Source organism: Paramormyrops kingsleyae, chromosome 8 (genome assembly GCF_048594095.1).
Source record: "Paramormyrops kingsleyae isolate MSU_618 chromosome 8, PKINGS_0.4, whole genome shotgun sequence".
In the NCBI taxonomy this organism is placed as follows: Eukaryota; Metazoa; Chordata; class Actinopteri; order Osteoglossiformes; family Mormyridae; genus Paramormyrops; species Paramormyrops kingsleyae.
In genome coordinates, this window is record NC_132804.1 from 21946957 (window position 1) to 21970558 (window position 23602).

A 23602-nucleotide genomic window follows, 5' to 3' on the forward strand; every position below is an offset into this window, starting at 1 on the left:
AAATCCAGTGAAGACGCACGCAGTGGTGGGGGAAGCTTCCGTAGATGTGTTAGATAAGCCGGTTGTAGTTAAAAGGAAACCTAGAGTTTCTGGGCATTAGCTTGACTAATATAACTGGAAGTGTTATTTTGTCCTTGGATAGTTCAGTTCCCTTTTTAAAGTCAGGCTGACTGCTTTTCATTGTCCAGCTTTGGTCAGTGCTTGAAGGGTTAGCAAACAGGTGCCAGTACTCAGCGTGCTATAGATACTTTATTGATCCCCGTGGGGAAATTCTCTTTATGCCCCCCCCCCCCAACTTGCTCTCTGCTGGTGAGGGCAAGCTGGCTGAGAAGGACAGCCCCCTGTTGTGGCACCCCGGGAGCTGGGGGTTAAGGGCCCCACAGATGTGCTGAGGCTGGGCTTGAACTGGCGGCCTTCTGATTATGAGAGGTGCCAGTATGCAGAAAATGTTCCCAGTTCTCTCAAACAAACACAAAGGGACCCATGTTTGATTGTCGGCCTCCTCTACCCATGACTTTGGCCAAATGAACCCACACGCCTGACTGTGATCCCTGGACCCATCACTTACGGCCGTGGCCCGGATCCCTCACTGTGACAGGGAATTATCCATTTTCTTTTTTCTGATCCTCTGCATTCCAGGACAATTTCCAGCCCCTATAAGCTAATGTGGTCTATGTCCATTAAACCAATCAATCTGCCCATGGTAAAACATGCATTTTAAAAGTCTAGCTCTCCCTCTCCTTTAATATTTACATTTTACATTTATTTTATTTAGCAGACGAATTTGTCCAAAGTGCCATTCAAGTGATGCAAATAGCACACTGCAAACATTACAGCTGTCAAGGGGTCGACTAGGCGTGAGTGAAGCGATGCTGAGCTTCTAATAAATGCCCAGGTACAAGTGTAAGCGGCATAGGAGCCGGAGCTACACATCATCTAATGAAGGGAGAAGCTAATATGACAAAAAAGTGGAAATAATAGGCACATAATAGGCCGTTGGAGGCCGCTGGTGGGGTGGTAGAGGGATGTGTAGTTTTGTGTCCTTCTCCCAAGGTAAAGATGTAAGCATAGCAAGCTTGAGTAGGGTCTCCTTTTTCTTTTAGCACAGCTTTGTTCACACTCTGCTGGGAAAGCAAAACTGACACTATGGTTCTTGGCCAGATGACTAAGCTGGTCAGGTTTTTAAAGGACCTGAAACACCCTACACTGAGCTTCACGTTTCCTAGATATTAGACCTGTCTGTCTGCTTGTCCTCCTGTCTGTCTGTCTGTCCATCCGCCTGTCTGTCTTACCATTACATTTTGCGTTTGTCCGCCTCCCTGTCGCAGTCTACCTGCATTAATTGCCTTTGGCATTCAGAAAGCCAGCATTCCTGTTTGCTGCTTTGCCTTGCCAAATGTCCCGCTTCGCTGTATCCCACCTGGGCGACACACGCTTTATTAAACATCAGCCTGTACTGATGTTTGATGTTTATATGTGGGGGGGGGGGCATTGAACACTGTCAAGGACACGAGTCACGTGCGAAGTCGAACGCCTGAGCGTGTCCCCACTGCAGAGGCAGCTGCTTGGCCTTGGGCTCCTCTTTTCCCTCCAGGCCTCAAAGCTTCCCAGATCAGGTGGAGGTTGCGGAGCGGTTTTGCTGACGAAGATCATCGAATTTGGGCTGCACCTGATGACACTCGAGGCCCCCGAGGAGGGGAACATCCAGGCGGACATAATAAAGCTTACCTGCCAATTGTACATTTTAACGCTGAAATCGGAGTGTTCCACAGTGTCATTTCCCAGGGCGTCGTCTAGGCCATTCAAGGCCACTTGGTCCTACGCGGTCGTGGTAGATTTTAGGTTGCGTCAGAGGACTATCAGCTGCCACAAAGCCTTCTGGGTATTTAAATGGGGAAAAAGGACGTGTGTGTGTGTGTACGGCCGTCCTATTTTAGAAAGATCTATTAATATTCCTGTCACTGTAGAACGGTCTACTTCTGAAAGCACCTGCTAGAATGGTCTCAATATGGTGCGGATCAGAAGCAATGTCCCAGTACTGCCGTGAACTCCGGCACTGAAAAGCGTACAGAAACACCCCCGTCAGCCTGGCTGTGCAGGGGAACCCGGCCGGGCTGCTGACGTTTGTGTGGAACTCGCTGCTGCATGTTGCCGACGGAAACTGAGGGAAATCCTCGACACCAACACCAGCCAGCTGGCCCTTACCTTTGTTATCAGTCTTCCCATTTTGTACTCCCCCCCCCCCCCCCCCCCCAGATAATCTCATGGTAATCAGTCAGAAAGCAGAAATAGCGGGGAAATCAAGCTGAAGAGGGATATTGACATTCTGCTCCTTCTGCTTCCTTTGTCCGAGCTACAGACGTACATTTTTGCATATTATAAGCAAAATTCCAAAGTGGTATCTGCCAGGTATCTATGGTGCATGAAAACAAGCTTTTTTTTTGTAAATCTCATAAATGATACTGGCAGCTGACATTTCGGGTGATATTTGGGATGGAATTATCATCCAGATGTGGACAGTTGGATGGTGATTGTAATAATTGCTTTGCTGTTACTGTAATTGATGATTAGAGGGTTTTAGTAGCGGCCATTGTGGCAGCACTAATAATGTTAGTAGCAATAATCATACTTTTTTTCAGGTGTTCCGTCGCATATGGCAGCCTATGGCAGGTTGAATCCAGTGCTTATTTGTTGACAGTTATGCTAATTTGTGCTGATTAATGAGGGGCTAATTGGTGTACCTCTCTGGCCAGCATATCCAAGGATATCTTGCAGTTTGGCACCAGGGTGTCCCTGCTGCTTATAGAGCCCCCTCCCCCCCCCCCACAGTGAGAGGGTCAGCCCCAGGCCCCCAGCTGGCCATGTGCGCCGATTCGTGTGTACGTTTGGCCGAGTGGGTTGCTGGCTTGCCTGGGGGGCTGGGGAATGACTTTTAAAGTCAGGCTGCCTTTTTTATGGGTCTAGATGGGAGAAATCATATAAATGGTAGTGCTGTGACCACAAGCAAGCTGTAAACCACAAGCTACACCCATGTTGCTTTATCTGGAGGCTGGTGAGGGCTCAGATGTGTGTCTCTAATGCTCTACAGTGCCATCCTGTGGTTGGAGGCCTCACTGCACTTTTACTTTCTGCTCTGTGTTATTCCAGGGAGTCCCAGGTCAGGGTAGAGCATGTGACAATAATGTCCCATTTAAATATTAATGATAATTATTCTCACTGTATGATGGTCCTCAGGGCTATTGGGCTGTAACAGTTTTCATTACCGCTATTTTCCGTTGACAAGGTTTGGTCCTTGGTACGGAGCCTCTGGCTGAGAAGGTTTCCTTGAGTTTGACATCTGTTTTCGTCTTCCCCAGATGAAGGCGCTTTAAACGTGGTTAATATTTCCTGGCTTGGGACGCTGTAGGCGGTATTTCAGAACAGAATTGCTGAGGTATCGCTGAAACTAATGGGAGCCATAAACGAAACTGTAAACTGCAGATGAGAAGTAGCCGAGTCAGTCTTTGATGAACACGGCTTGTTCGTTTGTTATAACAGTCTTATGTTTTTTTTTTTTTTTAATTTTGTTTTATTTTGTTGATGCTCATTGCGATGCATCACACAGTGTTGGAGACATCATATAAATCCTGCATTTTAATACGGCACCTTGATAATCTCCAGCGTTTTTAGAAAATCGCAGCAAATCTCCCTGCGGCACTTTATGTTGAGCCAGAGCGGTTAGGGAGGGGTGTGGGGGTGGGAAAAGCTGAAGTGCCCCCCCCAGAGGGGGAACGCTTCCTATGAGCTGCATGAGCTGAGAGAAGGTCAGCTGATGGTACGCTCTGAAAAACCAGACAGACTGTAGTCTAAGCAAGAAAGAGCCAAGTCTTTGAGGACAGTGTGGTTTGTGCTCTGGGATCACAAGTTACATGGAGCTCTTTATTCAAACTCATGCAGATTCTTCTGGGTCTCGGAGATAACAGATGAGTTTCTGGGGGTGATGTGTTCCCAGGAGCCTGAGACATAACCTGGTATGAATAGGATGTCCTGCTCGCACAAATTCAGTTGTAGATAGTAGTTGTCCAGATGGTTGTAGATGAGGCTTGATTAAGTGAGAGAACGGAGATGCAATGGGAGGTGGAACTATGTGGTGGAGGAGATGCAATGCCATGTAGGGATAATCGATGCACCCCGCTTGGGGCCCTGTGCTTCCTGGGAGGGATTCCAGGCTGACCGTGGCCCTAGCGTTGCCCTGGAAGATCGATTCAAGGGTTTACCCATCCATTACTTATTATGTTCTGGGCTGTCAGGGATCCCAGGCAGTAAGAAATGGAATGATGTGGATGTGGTGGGTGTCGCAGCCTGCTGACCAAGTCATTCCGGCACTCAATCGGAGTGAAATCCATCCTCAAACGGACAAATAAGGAAGTATACAGTGAATGGGGACATGGAGAATTCCTCGGGGCCCCGACGCCTACCTGTGGAATACCGCCCTAAACCCCGTCCGCTTGACCGGCTTCCCTTCAGAAGGTGGCGCTATCGCTCCAATCCGTCATGCTTCAGGAATTAAAATCTAATCACATTCCCCAGAAACTAGGCCAAGGATTTTTGACAGTGACATGCTCCTTTGAAACTGGGACCTTCTGATCTCTGTGTCTTCTGGCAGACGCACATTAACCCTGACTCAAACGGCATGAGGCCCGAGACTCATTTTCGACAACAAAGGAACGAAAACTCCTATTCTCTCACAGCATTGCATTGAATGGAAAGATCGGTTACATTTTTAAAAGGGCAGTTATATGCTTCTAATGGAGAATTTGTGACTTTTTTTCGTCTTAAAGAGTAGTTATCTCAATGCGAGTTAAATTACAACATTACAAATTGCGGGTTTCTGAGATTGCAAATCCGCGTGTGTAGCACTTGTTCTGTCGCTGCAGATACTAATGGAACATGGCTAATTATAAGGCTTATCTTGCTTTTACTGTCCTACTAAAGCCAACATCTCCAGCAAAAGCCTGCCCACGTTGCTGTCTATTTCAGGCATGGCTCAAGGGCATTGTGTATAAATACAAAAGGCATTTTTAAAACGCCTTTGCAGTCTAATTTTAGGGATCCAGTGTTTCCACTGGAACTTTGTGTGTAATTATACAGTTCTGCTTTTTCCTGTGTGTGTGAGTGTTCCCGTGCCTGTTCATGCTGCGTAACGTGCGTGCCGTCGCTATAGCTTTCCGTGCTGCTGATTATCTAGCCTTCATTCTCGCTCCTCCTCCTCCTTCCAGAAAAAGATGTCATTTTAAAAGGGGAACGATTGTGAGTCCTCGTGCACACTGCCGCCGCCATGTCGATCGGCTTCGAGAGGCCGCCCCGCCGCCCCGCGCCCTGTTGCCAACTGCCGTAGCTGCACTTTCAGTATTATCGGCTTCTGGTCATCTGAAAACCAGAAATGCTCCCCCCCTCCCCTCAGAAATTAGAGTCTGGCAGGGTGAGGCCTCTTTGCTGATTGACGTTTTGGTTATCTGGTGAGATCTCTAGCCAAGCGCCTCCCCCCCCCCCCCACCCAACGTAATTGCCTCGGAAAGCCATTTCAACAAATTGTTCCTTTTTCGTACCCCCCCCCCCACCCAACAAAGACTTGCTGGAGATCAGATTATAACAGTAATGATGCTGGATCTATAATGGCTATGATAATAATAACCGCTGTAATCATCGCGGGAGGCTCTCCTGGGACCTGAGGCTCATCTCAGACACAGATAGGGATCGCTTTGAAGGCGATTGCATCATCTCTGTCTCACTCTGCCCCTCTTTGAATCTGCCCTCTGAATCTGCCTCTGCTTTGTTTGCTTATTCCTTTACATTAAAAGGAAATGAGGACTGATTAGATGGACTGTTAGCTGTTTGCGCTGATTGCCAGGTAGCGGGCGGGCACGATGGTAAGGAAGTGAATCGCTCCGCATGGCCCCCGTGCCGACCGTAAGGCCGAGCTGTAAATGGACTGGGTGTGTGTCGCCCGTATGAATTATTCAGACTCCTGGACAGAGTGCACTTGGGCTGTTTTGCTAAGTTAGTAATGTTTGCAAGGGAAGAGGATGTTCTTGTGGTTGTGGACCCATCTTTGTGGGGGATTTGCCAAGGACTGGCGATGTGGGTGGTCATCTGAGATCTTCACAGCTCCGCCTGGGAGTTTTCACCAATCTGATCCGACCTGTCATCATAAAACTGCAAATCGCCTGGTAGGCATGGGCCTCATTTAGGCTCCGCCTCCTTCCTTAGATCGCCCTCAAAAAATCAACCTAAGTCACGTATTCTGATTGTTTCTGGTTTTGATGCTGCACACTTGTGAATTTGTTCCAGTCCTTTTTGCATCCATGGATCGTTGTATATTTACGTTCATTTTTATTTTGCAGATGCTTTTGTTCAAAGCGACATACAAGTGAGGCACATTGCAAACATACCAGTCAAAAGTTTGGACACACCCACCCATCAAAATGTTTATTTGTACTATTTTACATTTTAGAATAATTCTAAAGACATCAAAACTATAAAATAACATATGAAGTTATGCACTGACCAAAAAAGCATTAAACAAGAAATAATTTTGGTGGGTGGGGCAGCTCTGTGGGTTGAGACTCAGAAGGTTGCTGGTTCAGATCCCATAATCAACTAAGTGATCCCACCATTGGGCCCTTGAGCAAGACCCTTAACTCTAATTGTTCCAGGGACTGGCTGCTTTCTCCTCTACACCAGTTCCATGAGGCGGCCTCCTGAAGGAGGTCCCATACATGTGCTAAGCACTGTTTGGCCGCTTTCCTTCATTCTCTGGTTGAACGCCTTCAGAACCATCTCTACTGGGTTTAGGTCAGCTGGCCAGATCATGTAATGCGACACTATCCCTCTCCTTTGTAGGTGGCTTGGTGTGTTCAAACTTTTGACTGGTGCCTAATGTGCTGTCAAGGAACGAACTCTAAGCCTCTAAGAATGCAGTTACTAGAATAAGCAGTGTAGGAGTGAGGGCAAGAGCAGCACAACACCTTCCAAACAAAGCAAGAGCCTAATAAGACTATTTGGTAACCAGAAAGTGCAACATTATGAACATTCAGGGCTGTTGTGCAACAAACCTCCCATTTACTTTACTTTAATTCATACAGAAAATCCAAAAAGAGTGATTCTTACTCTGTCAGTTATCATGCGGCATCCTATTGGCTACTTTCAGGTAATTGACAGTGCTAGATAAGCCCGCCTAGCCTGGAATCCTGGAAGCCTCCTTTCTGTAGCATGCATTACTGGCTCATGTGTCATTGTTATGTATTTACTCCTCCCTTTGCCTTCCCTCCAGTTGTATGGCTCAGGTAGTCTGTGGGCAGCTGATAAACTGACAGATGACATTAAGTGTCCCTGGGCAGCTGGAATAACCCATATCAGTGTTTGGGAAGTTACTCACAAAAGTAATCCGTTACAGACAGTTCTGGTCCAGAAAGTACATATCCAGACCAAGGCTTTGTTTCAACCAACCAGTTGAGTACTCTGTGACTGTGACTCTTTATGCTCAACTGGTAAGAGTGTGCCAACTGGTACACTGATATGGGTTATTCCCCCAACCCTGCCCATGTTCCTTCTCCAGAGAGGTGAGAGGAACGTGAAGGCATAAACCAAGAGAGGAGACGACGGGGTTCCGCATGCGTGGCGACCCCCGGGGGTTCCAGCAACGTGGCACACTCTTCAATAGGTTCACGACATCACGCTATTGCATGTGTAACCCGAGCGTTTGAATGGAATTGGTGTTGGACTACCGGAGGCCAGTGAGCACCATCCAGGCCCCACATGTTTAGTACATTGTCACCTCCTCCCGTTCTCCTCCCTGCAGGAGGGTGGGCCTGTTTCCTTGGGTGACTGGCGTGATCAGGAATCCAGTCGCATAATTGCACGTGCGAATCAGTGAATTAACCTGGAAAACACGAAACTTGTATCATGCTACTGTTAATCTACACTGCTGCTGTGATGTGAAATGACTCGATCATTACTTGGGAATTTAATGCAAGATATTTTTGCATTTAAAAACCCATCCAGATGTTCTCTGATGTGCAGAATGTCCATATGCATCTTCAGACCAGGTTACAGCTTAATGATAACATTCAAGGTCTTAATAAAACAAACATGATGTCCCAGCAGCTGACTATATATATATATATATAGCCAGTAACTGAAGTTGTCTCCTCTGATGTGGGTCCTGATTGGCTGTTTGTCATTTCAGGGGGTGTGTCAGTACCATCTGTTGGCTGAGTTGCAATGTGCTTAAAATCTCAGAGGATATCCATCCCTAGGGAGGTTGAGGCCATCTCCCAGATTATCTGGGAGGGGGTTCATTAAGCCCCCGCAATGGCTTATAATCAGTCTCTGTTCTGTGTATGTCTTTTAACAGCACTATAGTGTGTGACGTTAATTATTTGGGGGGCGGTCAGGGGGTTGCTGACGATGGCAAAACAAATACCTCCAGGGGGAATGTGTGTTGACATAAAGGATCTTTGGGGGTTAGTGTGGGCAGAGATGAAAGTGGGGTGGCTGTGGTGGTGGTGGGGGGGGGGGTTTGTGGGGAATGTGGGCGGCGGCTTCACAGGGAGGGCTATGTGGAATTTGCCGCTTACCATCCCGAATCTCCAGGTCTGGGATACAGAGCTTCTCCCAGGCAGGGGGGGGGGGGGGCGTCACGGAGAGCTACCCGCCATACTTATGCTGTGTCCGCTACTCGTACACCCCTCCGCGATGAGGGACTTATGCTGCCAGTGGATGATGATGATAATTCAAAAACTCCCGCCCTCCCACACGCTCGGGGTCTGACTCTTCACATTGGGAACAGTGAGAGCAGTTTCACCAGGTGACATGACAGATATGTGTTGAATTTACGTTTAATACGGCTGGAGAACCGGCAAGCTGAGGAAAGCAGGCAGGCAGCGGCGGAGGACAGCATGGAGGAAAGGGCGTCCATTTTAGGAAAAGGTAAAGACTACTGGGAGGGTGGAGACCAAAGGATTTGTTGTCATTAAATTACACGCAACAAGATTGTGTAGGTGACTTCTGAAGCTGATGCAATACAAATATGAAGTAAATAATACATGACATAAAGATATACAAAGGAGTAACTATACATGAATTACACACATTTTTGGATAGTAAAACTATAAAAGGCAATAACAAGACGATGCAACAATAAAGTGATGTTACACCCTGCACAAGTAATAATGATTCCTTTGAGACGACAGGGGTTATCTTGTATTGTTAGTGAGATGTATCCTCCTTTAGGTCTTAGAGTTCAGTCCTGAGGTGGTCCTTGGAAAGAAGTGCAGGCATCTTGGGGGGTTTCTTGGGGCAGAGGAAGTCATGCATCCCCCTTGGGTTTCTGTCGTTTAGGACAGAAGCTTCTACTACATAAATGTCAATGTCGACTCCTGAATAATGACCTTCTCGAGGTGTCTCCATGGCCATCGCTCAGTTTTCCCTTCTGTCTTCCAGTCCGACACCTGCTGAAGAACAATGTCAGCCCGGACCTCTGCAACGAGGATGGACTCACTGCCCTGCACCAGGTAGGAAGCACCCCCTCCCCCGCCACCCTGGGCTCGCTCCTTGCCCTGCTTGATCTGTTGACCCACGCCTTCCGGATCGTCTGGCTCCTGCGCATCACCATGGACTTTTTAGTCGGTGGTTACTGAGCTTAGAGGTGAAGTCACCAGACCGTTAAGAGACCTCAGATCCACCGTTAGTCACCTTCCTTTACTGCTTGGACCTTGGTTTTGATATGACTGTTCACCAAAAATTCAAGGAAAGCATGTGGTCTGTCAAGCTAGATGCCAGGTGCTTGCAGACGAGGGGCAACGTTTCGCTTCCTGTCACATTTCAAGCTGGCATGATCTCATAATCACTCTGTGGCGTCGCCCCCCCCCCCCCACCCCACCCCATTCCTGGGCTGCTATCGAGATGTATCTTCATGTGGGTGCCTTGCAAGGGGGGGGGGCTTCCCATACATTTGATGGGTAGCTTGATTGTTGTCAGTGTCGCATATGTGATGAGCCATTCAGGTGCTGCCATTGTGTGTTTGACTTCGCCGCATTTACTGCGACATGCAGAGGTCCCCGGAATGGGTCCATTTACCAAGGTGACGTGTTAGAACAGGCAGGCTAGGGGCAGACGAGCCTGTGCTCCATGTGATTTTTATCTTCCATGATTTTCATCATCAGGATAGTGTTCTTTTTAAAATGAATTTCTATCAGTGAAGAACAGTGTCTTTTTATTGTTACTGAGGATTAGCTTTGTACTGCGTTATGGTTGACATGGTTGGTCATCCTTAGTAGCTTACAGCATCTGCAAATCATTATGTGTGTAAGATGTACAGGAGTTTTTTGAAAAAGCCCCATCTGGGTGGAAAGTTAAGAGTTCTGGAACGTTCCCCCTGAGCGAGGTACTTACCCTTCTGCTCTTCAGATGGGACGCGTCAGTGGTAAAGCCTTCCACTGTATTAAACACTACATTTCCTAAGGCACATTTTGACCAAGGTAAATATACTATTGGTGTATGTGTCCCTGTTGGGCCCTTTACCAGGGATATCATCTTAAACCTGCTTTTAGCTGTAAAGTTTCTTCGCTTAGATGACTCAGCTTGACATCCCCACAGTAGAAGTAAACCGTACTGATGACCTTACACTGTCTGCCCTTGTACCATCTGCATTGTGAATTCCACACCCTACAGTAACCAGTAACCAAAAAGGTAAAATTAGCCCCTCCCCCGTCGCTTATATTACACTTAATGAGTGATTTTTAATGAAGGGAATACTTTGTGGCCCACCCGTTGCTTTCAGTCAGTGTGAAAACATTGCAGGTTTTGTTACTCTCGCACCAGCTCACACGCACGAGCCAGGCCGCAACATTGCCTGCTTGTCTGCCCCCACATGAAGGCGTAATGGGCTTCTCCGTCAGTCCCGCGTGTCTGAATGCTTGGCCAGAGACTCCATGAAAGGCTGCCATTATTTACTACTTTATTTCATTGTGTTTTTTTTCCCCCTCCAAATGGGTGATCACAGTGGAGGGAAATGGATTAATGACGTGTGTGGGAGTTGGGGTTTGGGTTTGCGTTTTGAGTTTTTGTCCCTCCGAAACCTAGAGTCCTGACAGCTTGCACTTTTGAATCTGCTCCACTGATCTTCCTAGTGCTTATCTTGAGATGTAATATCGTTCTTCATTATTTTGATGCGTCAGATTACACAAATCCTGCCTTCGCTAATCCTGTTTACTTCTGATAAACTAATACAGCAGGAAGTATGTTGCACATACATTTTCATGTAAAGGTATTCTTCCTTTCAAACTGGTGTTCTATTGTTGTTTTATTCCGTTTTCGATGTGAACAGTTAGATTTCTATCAGTAGAATGCAGGATGTATTTACCGTCAACTGTATGACCTTATTTTAAATAGCGCTCACTGCTAAAAATGCAAAGCTCAACTTCTCTTTTTATGCATTGTCATACTGCTTTCAGCTCAGTTATTTAGGTTGATTTCCCTAAAGCAGTTGCATTTTACTACCTTGTTTTTTCTCATTTTCTCATGTCTCTGTTCCTTTTGGGATCTACTTCTCTTATTAATGTATAAACAGGATGATCGTACTTGACCTATTTTTTTTTTCTTCAATATTGCCCTTTTACGTGACTGATAAATTGCTACATAATTCTGTGTTGAATTTGTGTTTGGCTGAAGGATCACCAAAGGTTTATTTAAGCAGTGTTTTATTCATTTATTAATGATTCCTGTTTAGCTTTTAACCGAACACTGGAACATTATCAGGATTAGTGCACAAGATGCCCTCAGAGCAAAAATGTTTATTTTTTTGTTGACTTGGAAAGCATGCTTCCTTTAATAGTAGTGAAGTATACACTGAAGCTAACTACCTTACAGAGCTGCACTTGTGCAGGAGAGTACTTCTGTCAGGGATTAACTTGAATGCTGCTTTTATTTTGACTTCATACAATACTCAGTAGAGCATTTCAAGTTGTTTTAGCAGAAACCTTACTAAATACGTGCTTTCGCTTTTCGGTACACGTCATGATGGCATCGTCCCACGACCCCTGGAGAAGACGTGCTACGCAAATGAAAGTGTAGCGGCATGTCGCCGACGTCTTCAGAATCTCGTTTCCTAGAAAATGTAGATTTTTTTTTTTACAGTGCCGTGGCGTACACCTGCAGTCGAAATCTCTGGCGTTTGGTCAGGGTTAGGGGTAGGGCTTTGTCTTTCCGGGGATACGCTGCAGAAATATAAATGATGTTAGTAGGGAATTAGTGGTGGAATGCGTGCTGTGGTCAGACTTGGTGAATAAAGCAAGTGTGGGAGATGGGGATGACATCGCAGGCTGGCCATCCGCGCGAGAGAGACGGGATGGGCAGAGCTCATCCTGCTGATGGCTCACAGAGCTGAAGCGAAAGGTCGGGGGGGGGTGGCTGAAAGTAAACACAGTGTTTCTGTTTCTCGTGCTCCGCAGTCATCTGAAGTGGGGCCTCGCCTCGCCGAGCTCGGTGTGCGTGCTCATACAAGCTGGGCCTGCCTTTCCTCGCTGTCCCAGAATCCCTTAATGTACACGTCTCTCCTGGCCTTTTCATTTGCCTGCCCTGCTTTCTCTCTCTCTCTCTCTCTCTCTCTCTCTCTGTCTCTCTCCCTCTCCCTTTCTTCCCCATTCTGTGCCATTTAACATGCCGGTGTAGTCATGCGATTATATTCAGAGTGACTGAATAATAAAAATGTCCCCTTTTTTGTGTTTAATGCTGTAATATTCAGTCCATTAATTATAGGTTGTTTATTTATTTTTTCCCAGAATCCTTCAGCAAAGTGAAAGTGCATGCCATTATTACGACTTGGCCTCACAATGCGGCCTGATTCACTCCGCCTGTCATTTCAGCTTCTCCACTAAAATGACACATTAGCTTTGTCGAGTGGCACTAAGCTGGCAAGGAGGACATCCGCCTCGCTGCTGCTCTGTCTTTCGGGTCTGGGGGTGGGTGCCTACCGGCCTTGTCGGGGGTGCGTTTCCTGTGTCAGCGGTGGGGGGGCGGGCGCCCCCTCCTTCAGAACTTTAGATCAGGTCGGCCTCCTGGCTGCATGTTGTGCTGAGAATAAGCGATTTGCATTCCCTAAGTCATAGTTGGCTGTAACCAATTAGTAACCAGGTGGTCTCTGTTTATTAATTTGCCAACCCCCCCCCCCCCCCCCTTCCAGTGCTGTATTGACAACTACGAGGACATGGTGAAGATCCTTCTAGCCCACGGCGCCTCCGTCAACGCTCAGGACAACGAGCTGTGGACCCCCCTGCACGCCTCGGCCACCTGCGGCCACGCCGGCCTGGTCAAGATCCTCATCCAACAGTGAGTCCATTACAAGCCACGTCTGCTGGTTAAACACGGCACGCCAGCGTTCTGAGCTGCTAACACCACGGATATTTGAACCTCTTGGAGGTTTAAGGCTTGGGGACACCAGGCCGTAGTCAAATACCTCATTTAAGTCATTCCACTGCCTTGGGTCCAAGCATCTGCAAACCAATATAACATGCTTGTGCCGTGGTTCCGTTTCGGGCTCGGAACCACCAATCGGTACAGTGTGTGTCCGAAAGAAAACTCCCATTGACATAACACATGGTGATGAATCAGAATCCTTAGTGCCTGTTTCCGAGGGGAGATGTTGGGTGCCGTCTGGCTGTTTGTGATGAAACGTTCACACCTCGTTTCATCACTCGTTTTATTTTCATTGAGCAGACCTCGTCCATTCACAAGGTCCTTGGCTCGTTTCCTCCTGTGTGCTTAATGCTCCTGTAAACATCTCGCCTCATGTAGCGGAGCAGACCTGCTGGCCGTGAACTCTGATGGCAACATGCCCTACGATCTCTGCGAAGACGACCCCACCCTGGACATCATCGAGACGGCCATGGCTAACCGTGGTGAGTGGGCTGGCCGGCTGCCAGGAGGGAGTATCATAGGCTTTCATATACAGAAAATAATGAGAGGAAAGCTACATTAAATAATAATTGTGTGGATGACTGACTAAATGGGCTCAGTGTTTTTTTCCCTGTATTGCTCCTGTGAACAGAAATGATGCCCTGTGATCCCGTTATCGTTCTGAAAAGCCGCAAAAGCCCTGTTATTATATGGGAAACGTCACAGCAGATTGAGGGGGGATTCCAGTGGGGACACGGGCCTTGCTTCTCTGCCTGTGAGGACATTCCCTGCAGCATTTTACTGCACGTTGCACCCGAAACTCCCGCAAAGGCCTCACACTTCCATCAGCAGATCGGTCATTTCCCTGTCCTTCTGCTGGAAGCCTTCCTGGTCTCGCAGGTCTCACGTGATTAATCGGTTGGCATATCTGTCACCCCCCCCCCCCCCCCGATGGACAGGGATCACGCAGGAGATGATCAATGAGACTCGGGCGTCCGTGGAAAGGAGAATGCTTGGAGATATCCAGAACTTGCTCCGGGATGGCGTGGATGTCAACCAGCAGGACTCTCAGGGAGCCACGCTGGTGAGAAATGCCTCAGCTGACCTGGGATCAGAGGATTGTTCTGGTCGTGATCTACTCCGTTAAACCAGTGTTTCTCAGCCCGGTCTTTGGGGACCCTGAGACGGTCCACACTGTGTGTCCCTGCGGGCTGGATTGAGAAACACTACCTTAGTGATTGCTTCTGCCGCGTGTTAAGTTTTATGTCAATGTAAACATTCACGCTGGGCCCTCCGGTTGGATTTGCAGCATACATTTGCTTTGTAATTGTTGGAGCATTGTGTAGGTTGAGTAGGACTGTAAAGAAAATAAGATGTGAAATATGAGATTTGCCTTTTTGCGAGTGCTTACACTGGCTGTTATTGTTATTGTTCAGCACTGCAATAAAAGCATAATGAACCATGATCACATAATGCGCAGTCATGAAGATAAACAGCCTGTTTCCTTCCTCTCTTATCCATGCCACCAAACGTCTGTGTGCCTAATCTGCCTTCCTGCTGTCGCAGTAGGGTGGCAGAATATTTTCCTAATGCTCAGTTTGCCTTAAGGATGACAGAAGCCAAAGTGCCTAAAACTATCTCATCACATATGCAGGTTTTAGCCTGTTAGCCATAGCTATACCCGGCAGCGGTAATTTTCTGCACCGAATATTGTCTGATGCTTTATTTAACTAATTTTGTTAGCTTTGTGGTTTCACCCAGTATAAAGGACAAACATATGGGGGTGAATAGAGACTTAAGATTTAACAGGCACTTTGCTCTGGCTAACAGCTGGGGGGGGGGGGGGGGCGGGGGGGCAAAGAGATTACTGCTCTTACTGCAGGACTGTTAGACCTGAGCTCCGCGGGCAGTTACGGGGGATCTACAGGGCTGTTTTGGAAATTGACGAAATGCCACTATTTTCAGCCAATTTATGCATTTACAGCCGACTACTGTCTCTTCTTTCATCTGAACATAACGAAATATTAGCCCACCACCACACTTAGTTCCTAGATGCGTGATCATCCCTTGATGGAGGGGTGTTCCTGTATCCTGTATTTTCAGTTGTAAGTCACTAGTTAAGGAAGCATTAGCACACGACCCGTCATTTGGTAATTAATCTAGGACTTGGCGGCAACTGTACAACCTGTTACGTCCCGGTCTAGGGTCAGGCGCAACAAAAGGTGGAGTGAGACCACTGTTTTGGTATTTGTGGTAGGTTTATTAATGGTGGGAACCACTTCAGGAGCCGACAAGGCCAAAATAACAAACAAAACACCTCTAACTGGAACCTAAACAAGATACCACTTACCTAACCAAAACAACAGAAAACAAAGGTACACAAAACTAATCTATCTCCCTGACTAATTCCAAAACAGTGAGAAAACTTAATCAAAGCAAAATGGCGTCGTGCTCCCTACTTCCCTAGCTACCCACGGAGAACCTCAATGGGTGCAGATAGGTACAGAAATTTACAAATGTTTACAAAACAGAATCCACAGCAACCAAATCCAAAGAAAAGGGCTAGGCAGAAATCAATGGTCAAACAGCAAAAAGGGGTCAAGCACAATAAATCATCAATCATATAGCAAATAACAAGCCAAGTACAAAGCAAGAGGCCTCCTTCTTCTTGGCCTGGACAGGCCTTATAAAGGAAGTGATAGGAGGAAACCCGGCCAATCAAAGCAGAGGGGAAGGTGATGCAACAGTGGGCAGGGCCAGGAACAGAATGACACACCCCCCCCCCCCCGGCAGAAACATCCGCCCCTATAGGGAGTAACTTGTCCCTGGGGGTCGTAACAAACCCAATTGACACTTTGAGTATCACATGACAATCTATATGTAACACATCCGTAGCTGCTAATTGACAAGTTTTCACGTGTCTTGGGTGAACGTTGGGGCTTAGAAGGGCAGCCGGTTCTGTCCCAGGGCTGAAGGAATCTCAGGCCTTAGGTGTGGACCACGGAATCTGCCAAGCTGTCACGTTCCGGAGGTGGCCCACTTGAACGCGGTTCGGCCTCCACGAAAGCACCCATGCCGACAGGCTGGAGCCGCGCTCTTCGGACTGATAACCCCGTTGGGTATTGGCATGCACGCTCTGTAAGACCAGGCCCCTCCCCGCCCCCCCCAGGCATCATCCAAAAGTAAACTCTGAAGGTTATGGAGTTGGAATGATCTCAGCATGGTGGCCGGTGTCTGCAGCTCCGGTGCAGTCGCTGTGAGAATTGGCTTTCGTAACTCAGCGGGGGCAAAATCATGATTAAGTTAAGGCCTTGATTGAGACAGTCTGGCCTGCTGTGAATTCAGCTCCCATACTCATCACCTGCCCCCCCCCCCCCCCCCTCCCATTCCTATTCCAGCTCCACATTGCAGCAGCCAACGGCTACATCCAGGCTGCAGAGCTGCTGCTGGAGGGGGGGGCCCAGATGGATCTGCGCGACTGTGATGGCTGGCAGCCGCTCCATGCCGCCACCTGCTGGGGACAGGTAACGCAACACAATCAGACACTCCAGTGCGTGAACCTGATCACGTATGTGCATACCTGCGCGCGCACACACACACACACACACACACACACACATACGCGCTGGCACTGCATGGATCTGCTGTTGGCTCCTCCCACAGATGCAGATGGCAGAGTTACTGGTCTCTCACGGATCCAGCCTCAGTGCCAAGACCCACTTTGATGAGACCCCAATAGGCAAGTCTCCCGTGACCATGTCTGCTTCTTGAGGACCTAAAATGCTCTTGTGTTGTAAGAGGCTGGAATGTAGAGGCTGTGGCATCATCTCCTATAGGGACACGCTCTTCGGTGTTTATGAAGTTTTGTAAATGGGTCACTGTGACTGTAACAGGTCCAAATGTAGGGTAAGCCATACTGTATAGAAAGGCCTTTCTCTCACGCACACACAGGTTTGTAATTATATCCTTGTGCGGACTCTGTTCCCCCTAGAAAAAAATACACTCTAATCCCAACCTGGCAACCCTAACCCCTACCCAGCCCTAACCTTAAGCATAAGTAATTAAACAAAATACAGACTTTTCACATTTTGTAGTTTTTTTTGGTTACAAATTTTTATTTTTTCCCTTGTGACGACCGAAAAAATAGTAACACACACACAAGCAGTCATGAATTACTTGCATTGAAAGATATATTGATTTTGCTTAAGAGCTACTATTCAATGACGTTTTTGTTATAAATATGGGATGATTATTAAAATGGTAGCGTATGTACAGTTTGCCAATGCACCAGGGTCGTTTTTTGATTTCCTGCATCGTTAAGATTTATCTATATTCAAAGCAGAATGGGAGTGCTTTTAAAATGGTATTTTACATGGCTACAGTACCATAGTTAATGCCACAATGAAGCAGTAGGTATTACATTTTCTTAGTCATCTAATTATAGTCATTCTGTAGTGAGAAGCTGCCTCGTTAGTTGTATTTTAGTCTAAATTATAACATGGCCGTTGTGCGTAGCATGTGGGCGGCGTCACCGCGACCTCTGTTGTTCTGATTCTGCAGATTTGTGTGAGGATGAGGAGTTCCGTGCCATGCTGCTAGACCTCAAACACAAGCACGACATCATCATGAAGTCAGAGCTCAAGCAGAAGACCTCGCTGTGCCGCCGCACCTCCAGCGCAGGAAGCCGCGGGTAAGCACTGCCCTCTGCTGGCCACATGTGGGAAAACGCAGTCCTCAGAGACTGCTGGGCTCTCCAGTTGCTGTTCAGGGCCGCTGGTGGTGTTTGTGTGTGAGGCGGCCTGGATCAGATCTGCGTGTGTTTGTGTTTTGACAGCAAGGTTGTTAGGAGGGCTAGCCTTTCGGACAGGAATAACCTGTACCGCAAGGAGTACGAGACGGAAGCCATCGTTTGGAGAGGCGGGCGGGATGAGGAGGAACGGGAACGGGAATCGGACCAGGAGAACAGTCAGTCGGTGAGTATGCTCCACACAGAGGGACCCCAGTGCACATGGAGGTCTTTGGGGTTTACACTCGGACATTAAAGGTCTAACCTTAAGTACTTTGGCTGGAAAGTCACCATAGCAAACCACCGAAAACAGAGTGAGAGTGTATCCTAAGACAGTCCAGAAGGGTCTAGAGGAGTGTGTGTACATTCACAGCAAAGCTAGCTTTAAGAAAGGCAATATGCATCATTTTAAATGTTTACTATTGTTAGATACTCTGAGAAAATTATGTTTTAATGATCATCTTGTTTGTGCAAAACAATGTCTGTCAAAGTGTGTCAGCTTAGCCATTTCAAAACCTCTACAATAGTCACCCCAGTGCTTGCAGCAACTGTCCAATACACCCATTTTTTGACTACTGGTGTACCTTGTTTCGTTAACCAGTACCGCATTGAGGTATTTAACTAATTAAGTTAATTAATTTAGATACATGGAATGGCTGAGGTGCCCCTGAGGAGAGGTTTGGGAACTGAAGCGGTTTTCATCTCGCCGTCCAACAATATATCAATAATTTTTTGGAGAACGGGAGAAATTTAATGTTTATTGTGTTACTGTCAGTTTGCTTATGTTAAAGTATAAAATTATGTATTTTTGAGCAAATATACCCTTACTGTCCAGATGAATAGTTTTAACCCTTTTCTTTGACTAAGACTTTTGTGCAGTACTGTGTATTAAACGTAGCTTCTTTCATGTTTATTATTTACATGTATGTCGTTCTGTATTCAAATTTTGGTGTAAAACTTCAATACCTACATAATAGTAATAGTAATGAACATATGTTCATATGTAATATCCTTTGAGTGACTCGTTATGAACTGTGGGAGGCCGGCTGTTTCAGAGCAGTGCTGTACGCACCGCAGGTTTCGCCGCTTCAAAGCGTCTCTGTAACTTGGTGACCTTTGCCCTTTGCCAGGTCAGAGCTGAGGAGACGACTCCAAAGGACAGCGGGAAGCCTAACGGTTCCGTCTCCACGGCAACGGCAGCTCCATCCCCTCCGCCCTGCAACGGCGAGCCGTCGGCAGCAGAGCCTCAGAGTCCGGCACCTCCGCAGCCACCCGAGGGGTCCTGGCCCAGGGAGCGCGGCCAGACGCTTTCGGAGCTGAAGAGGCAAAGGGCCGCGGCCAAGCTGCTGAGTTACCCGCTGCTTAATGGCTACCTGGGTAATGGCTCCGCGGGGCTCCTTGAGCCCAAGCCGGGCCCCGAGGATTCCCGCGTTCCTCTGGTGTCCTCCAACGGCAGCGTGGTCTTCTTCACGCCTACCAGCGGAGACCCACCCCTGCTCAGATTCAAGCAGCCAATGGAGGAGCCGGAGACCAAGGCCAGTGGGTGCTGCTGCGTCTCGTAACGGCCGGGGCGGAGGGCGCGGCACAGCGGAGACGCCAGGAACGTGGCGACCTGCACGTCTGCGGCTTGGGGAGGCCCCTCCCTGCAGAATCGCTCCCTGCCGGGATGAATGGGAAAAGCCATTCGTGTGAGGGAGTGGGGTTTGGTTTCCTCTGGGAAGGGGGAGGGGTCCAGCAGTTACAGGAAGTGTAAATTGCAGGTGGCCATTGTTCTACATACTCCCCACAGGAGCTTCAGAACCCTTAACTAGCCTAGAGAAGAGGGTGTGTCCTTTTTTTCTGGCAGCCCCAAGCCCACAGGCTTTTATTTTTATACCAGGCCGAACCACGCTGTTTTCAAACAGACCTGTTTGCACGGTAAATCTAAGACAAACACAGAAGCAGGGAGGGCAAGCAGGGTGCACTGACAGACGCCAGGACGATTAGGACACTATGTTTACGGAGTGCGTGTGTCTGGTGAAGGCCTATGGCAAAGCAAACGGATGGAAGTTTTTTTTTTTTACTTTATTTTTCTTAGGAGATATTTGCTCTTGTGGAAGTACGTGCTCTCTGTCTGGGGAAGGAGCTTTAAGCAGCTTTAGTCTCACGGCATGCGTGTTTTTTTTTTTGTCGAGGAGATGTGTAAATAAACGAAATAGCGAAGCACTGAATCGTTACGTGAGCGAGTTCTGTTACACGGCTGGACTTTTTACACATTTCACGGTGGCTATTTTTTTAATATATGACGCCAGGTTTAAAATGACTACAGGTTATTCGGGGAGTTGAGTGGATTGTATTGTAGTAGTAAGAAAACATCAGGTTTATTTCAGTGTCCTATATTACAGAATATCAGGTAGCACCTTTTATTACTGCAAAAAAAGAAGGAAAAAAACTGTTGTGTTTGTATAGTGTTATTTATGAACTTGTGTTATGTATAGAGGCTACTGTCCAGTGTAACTGGAAATAGGGTCCAAAGCCGGTATGTTATTTATTGTTTGTTCTAATCATTCAAACAAATTGCCTGGTCTGTTTCTAGAGGAAGTATGAGACTGTCATGGAAGAAGCAGAGACCTTGGGTAACGCGTTTTGGCAGGTGAGATATGTTGTGGCTTGGACACCTTGCACTTCTGAGTCACGCTTAGTCATGTAGATGGCAGGTAAATCCTCCATCCCACCCATGCTAGTCGCTGTACAATTCCACTCTCTTTCACAGAGCTGGAGGTGTAGCTGAAGGTGACAGGTGACGGATAATCGTTTTTGTAACTCACCTCCTTTGACATTCTAGAATGTTCTTGGGCATGGTTCTAAAGTGAAATGCACCCAGCTGTGGGAAACTCAGAAAGCTTTAGCTGAAATAATAGACAATCCATTATGTGCTCCCCCCCCCCCCCCCCCCCAGCATATCCAGTTTTTCTTTTTTAAATATACGTTTGAAAGAGGATCATTTTAACGGAGAGTCTTTTCCCTTCGTGTTCTGCGTTAACAATCTCAGACCCGTGCACCCGTGTTCCCATAGTTCCAGTCCAGTCCCCCCACCCACCCCCAAGCTGCCGAATGTGAACTACAGGCACGATTGCCAGTCTTCCTGTGGACAAGAGTTTGTGCTGGGGGAAGAGGCTGCCTTTAAAATTGGCAGGATGCTCCAGTTCTGTCCCGTGTCTTTTTGCACTTTGCACATCCTCACTCTGTCACGTGTCAAAGCTGTGTACGTCTGTATACCTGTTCCTCTGTTCGTCCTCAAATGAGATTCTATACTTAATGTTGTTGATATCATGATGGAGACGATGATGTTTTGCTCTAACTTTTTTTTTTTCCTTTGGCCACGTGCACAACTGTCAAAGTATTAGAATTAAAATATAGAGATACTGTGTAGATAAGAATGGGGTTTTTTTTCAGTGGATAAGATTGCACTGGTTCCCATGGTTACAGTATTGTGTATGTATTTGTAATTATGGTCAAAAGTTCTATCAAAGGAAGAGTAAACACAGTCCAGAGCTTCTGGGCTCCTCTGATTCGTAGTAGCATCATGTATCGTGTAGCCTGAATGTGACCCTGGAAATAAAGGTTAAAAGTCCAGTCTTATTAGAATTAGGGGAAATTGTTACATGGCTTCGGGGCATTAACGCCTTGAATCGATTGCTTCTTCACCCACTGTAACCTTGGCCTGTTTACGTTTATTGAAGGATTCAGTATCGAAGGACGAATTCCTGACTACTGAAAATGAATATGTTTTCTCATGGTGTATTGCAGCTTGTATTCTTAAAAAAATAATTTAAAAAACTACTGATTTTGTAATTATCAGAAAATACTGAAAGATACTGGTTGTATTAACCTATTTTGAATAAATTGTATATTTTGCTCATTTTTGTAGTATGTTATGTTCATTTGCTTGTAGGAAAGCTGGCAACAGGCTCCTATATTTACACATTAAGTAAAAAAGACATTTAGGGATGTAAGTAAAAAGCAAATTTGTATGAACACCTTGTCTTTGGGGTATGGGGGGAAAATGGAGAACGGCTAATCAACCTACTGAGCCGTGTGCCACACTGATCTGCATTGTCACTATGAGTTTGCTTGGAAAGTTAAGAGGTTAAGAGGACAGAAGATGGATGGGGGTATGATTTCAGTTTAATTTGAATATTGGGTGACTGAAATGCTCTGTGCAGTAAAAAAGTGTAGATAGCTCAAGGTCATCAAGAATTTAATAGGCCTTAATTATTTTTACCCCCATAGAAAACTGGCCCATGGCCCTTTCAGAACACGAACCCCTCTGCCTTCTCTCTCTCAGCTGAGGCAGCAGAGTCCCCATTGTCGAGTGGCTCTGAGAGACATGCTCTTGAAAGAAGTTATCCAGCTCTATTCTCCGCCCTCAGAAAAACACACGCTCTGCGGACGTGGGGTCCCAGAGGGCAAATTCTGGGGGGAAAAAAGGCTGCGTTGTTCTGGCATCAATCAGAGGGCCCCTGAAGGTCAGCGGGAACGAAAGGAGGAAGCAGGAATAGGGGGAAACTGCCGGAATCCGGCAGGAACATGACTGTAAGCACGGGTCTGCCAAAACCTCAGTTTGAGGCTCTTGCACTCACTTGGAATGGCGAATTTATTAAGATTTCGGGAATATTAGGAGCACATTTTTGCATGTATATGCAATTTTGTGTGGCTGCCCCGTGCACAGAATTTTTTTTTTTAAATACGTTGGACACTGTAATGTGTGTCTGCTTGGTCATTTTAAGCTCAAGAGCTGAGTCGAAGTTCCCTGTAATGTGAAACTGCACGAATCTTACGGTTTAATTTACTAAGGGGATATATGCCCAACAGTGTCAAAAATGAAATAATAAAAATGAAAACAACCTCATTCGTGGCACATTAATAGGATTCATAGTTTTATGAGGGGGGTTGATGCTTGTGTTTAATACTAGCTGTTAATGGGGCACCAAAGTTTGCTGTATCTAAGAACCTTCCCGCGTTCCAAGCCTAACACTCGATGGGTCTCGTGAATGAGGCTTTTATCTGCATCAGAATGTGGATTACCATGATGGGAGCCCCTCACGCATGAGGCGAGGCCACACAATGGAGGATAAATCACATGATTGGAGACCGGCCTAACCTCATATCCCCTGGTCCAGCCTTCTTTTTTGTGTGTTTGATTCAGCATTCAGGCCTGACCAGCGGGCAGGAACATCGCTCATTGCTCGTCTTGGCGAGGGTGAATCAGCAACATCAGCAAGTCGTATGGAAAGCGCCTGATTTCTCCAGCTGCTAGTTAGCAAAGCCCCGCCTGTAAACACACCATTTGGAAGTGAACAGTTCTGCCACCTGCAGCTGAAGTTTTGAGAGATTTCCATT

The 23602-nt window shown here is 47.0% G+C and overlaps 1 protein-coding gene across 3 annotated transcripts in view; it reads left to right on the plus strand.

Annotated features, from left to right (window-relative positions):
* ppp1r16b (protein phosphatase 1, regulatory subunit 16B) overlaps positions 1-22121 on the plus strand; it is a 35812-nt gene extending 13691 nt beyond the window's left edge. The window contains exons 3-12 of one of the 3 annotated variants that reach the window (XR_002836203.2): positions 9484-9554; positions 13223-13368; positions 13834-13937; positions 14394-14518; positions 16833-16958; positions 17098-17173; positions 17995-18124; positions 18269-18407; positions 19351-20852; positions 21276-22121. Coding sequence is in view for 2 of the 3 variants with exons in the window: in XM_023795415.2 (XP_023651183.2) it covers positions 8940-8970; positions 9484-9554; positions 13223-13368; positions 13834-13937; positions 14394-14518; positions 16833-16958; positions 17098-17173; positions 17995-18124; positions 18269-18407; positions 19351-19782 (1380 nt within the window). In the remaining variant the exon portion in view is untranslated. Of the gene's footprint in view, positions 1-8587; positions 8971-9483; positions 9555-13222; positions 13369-13833; positions 13938-14393; positions 14519-16832; positions 16959-17097; positions 17174-17994; positions 18125-18268; positions 18408-19350 lie in introns of those variants that run through there. The other 2 variants (XM_023795415.2, XM_023795414.2) reach the window with 2 other exon arrangements.
* The last annotated feature ends 1481 nt before the right edge of the window (positions 22122-23602 follow it).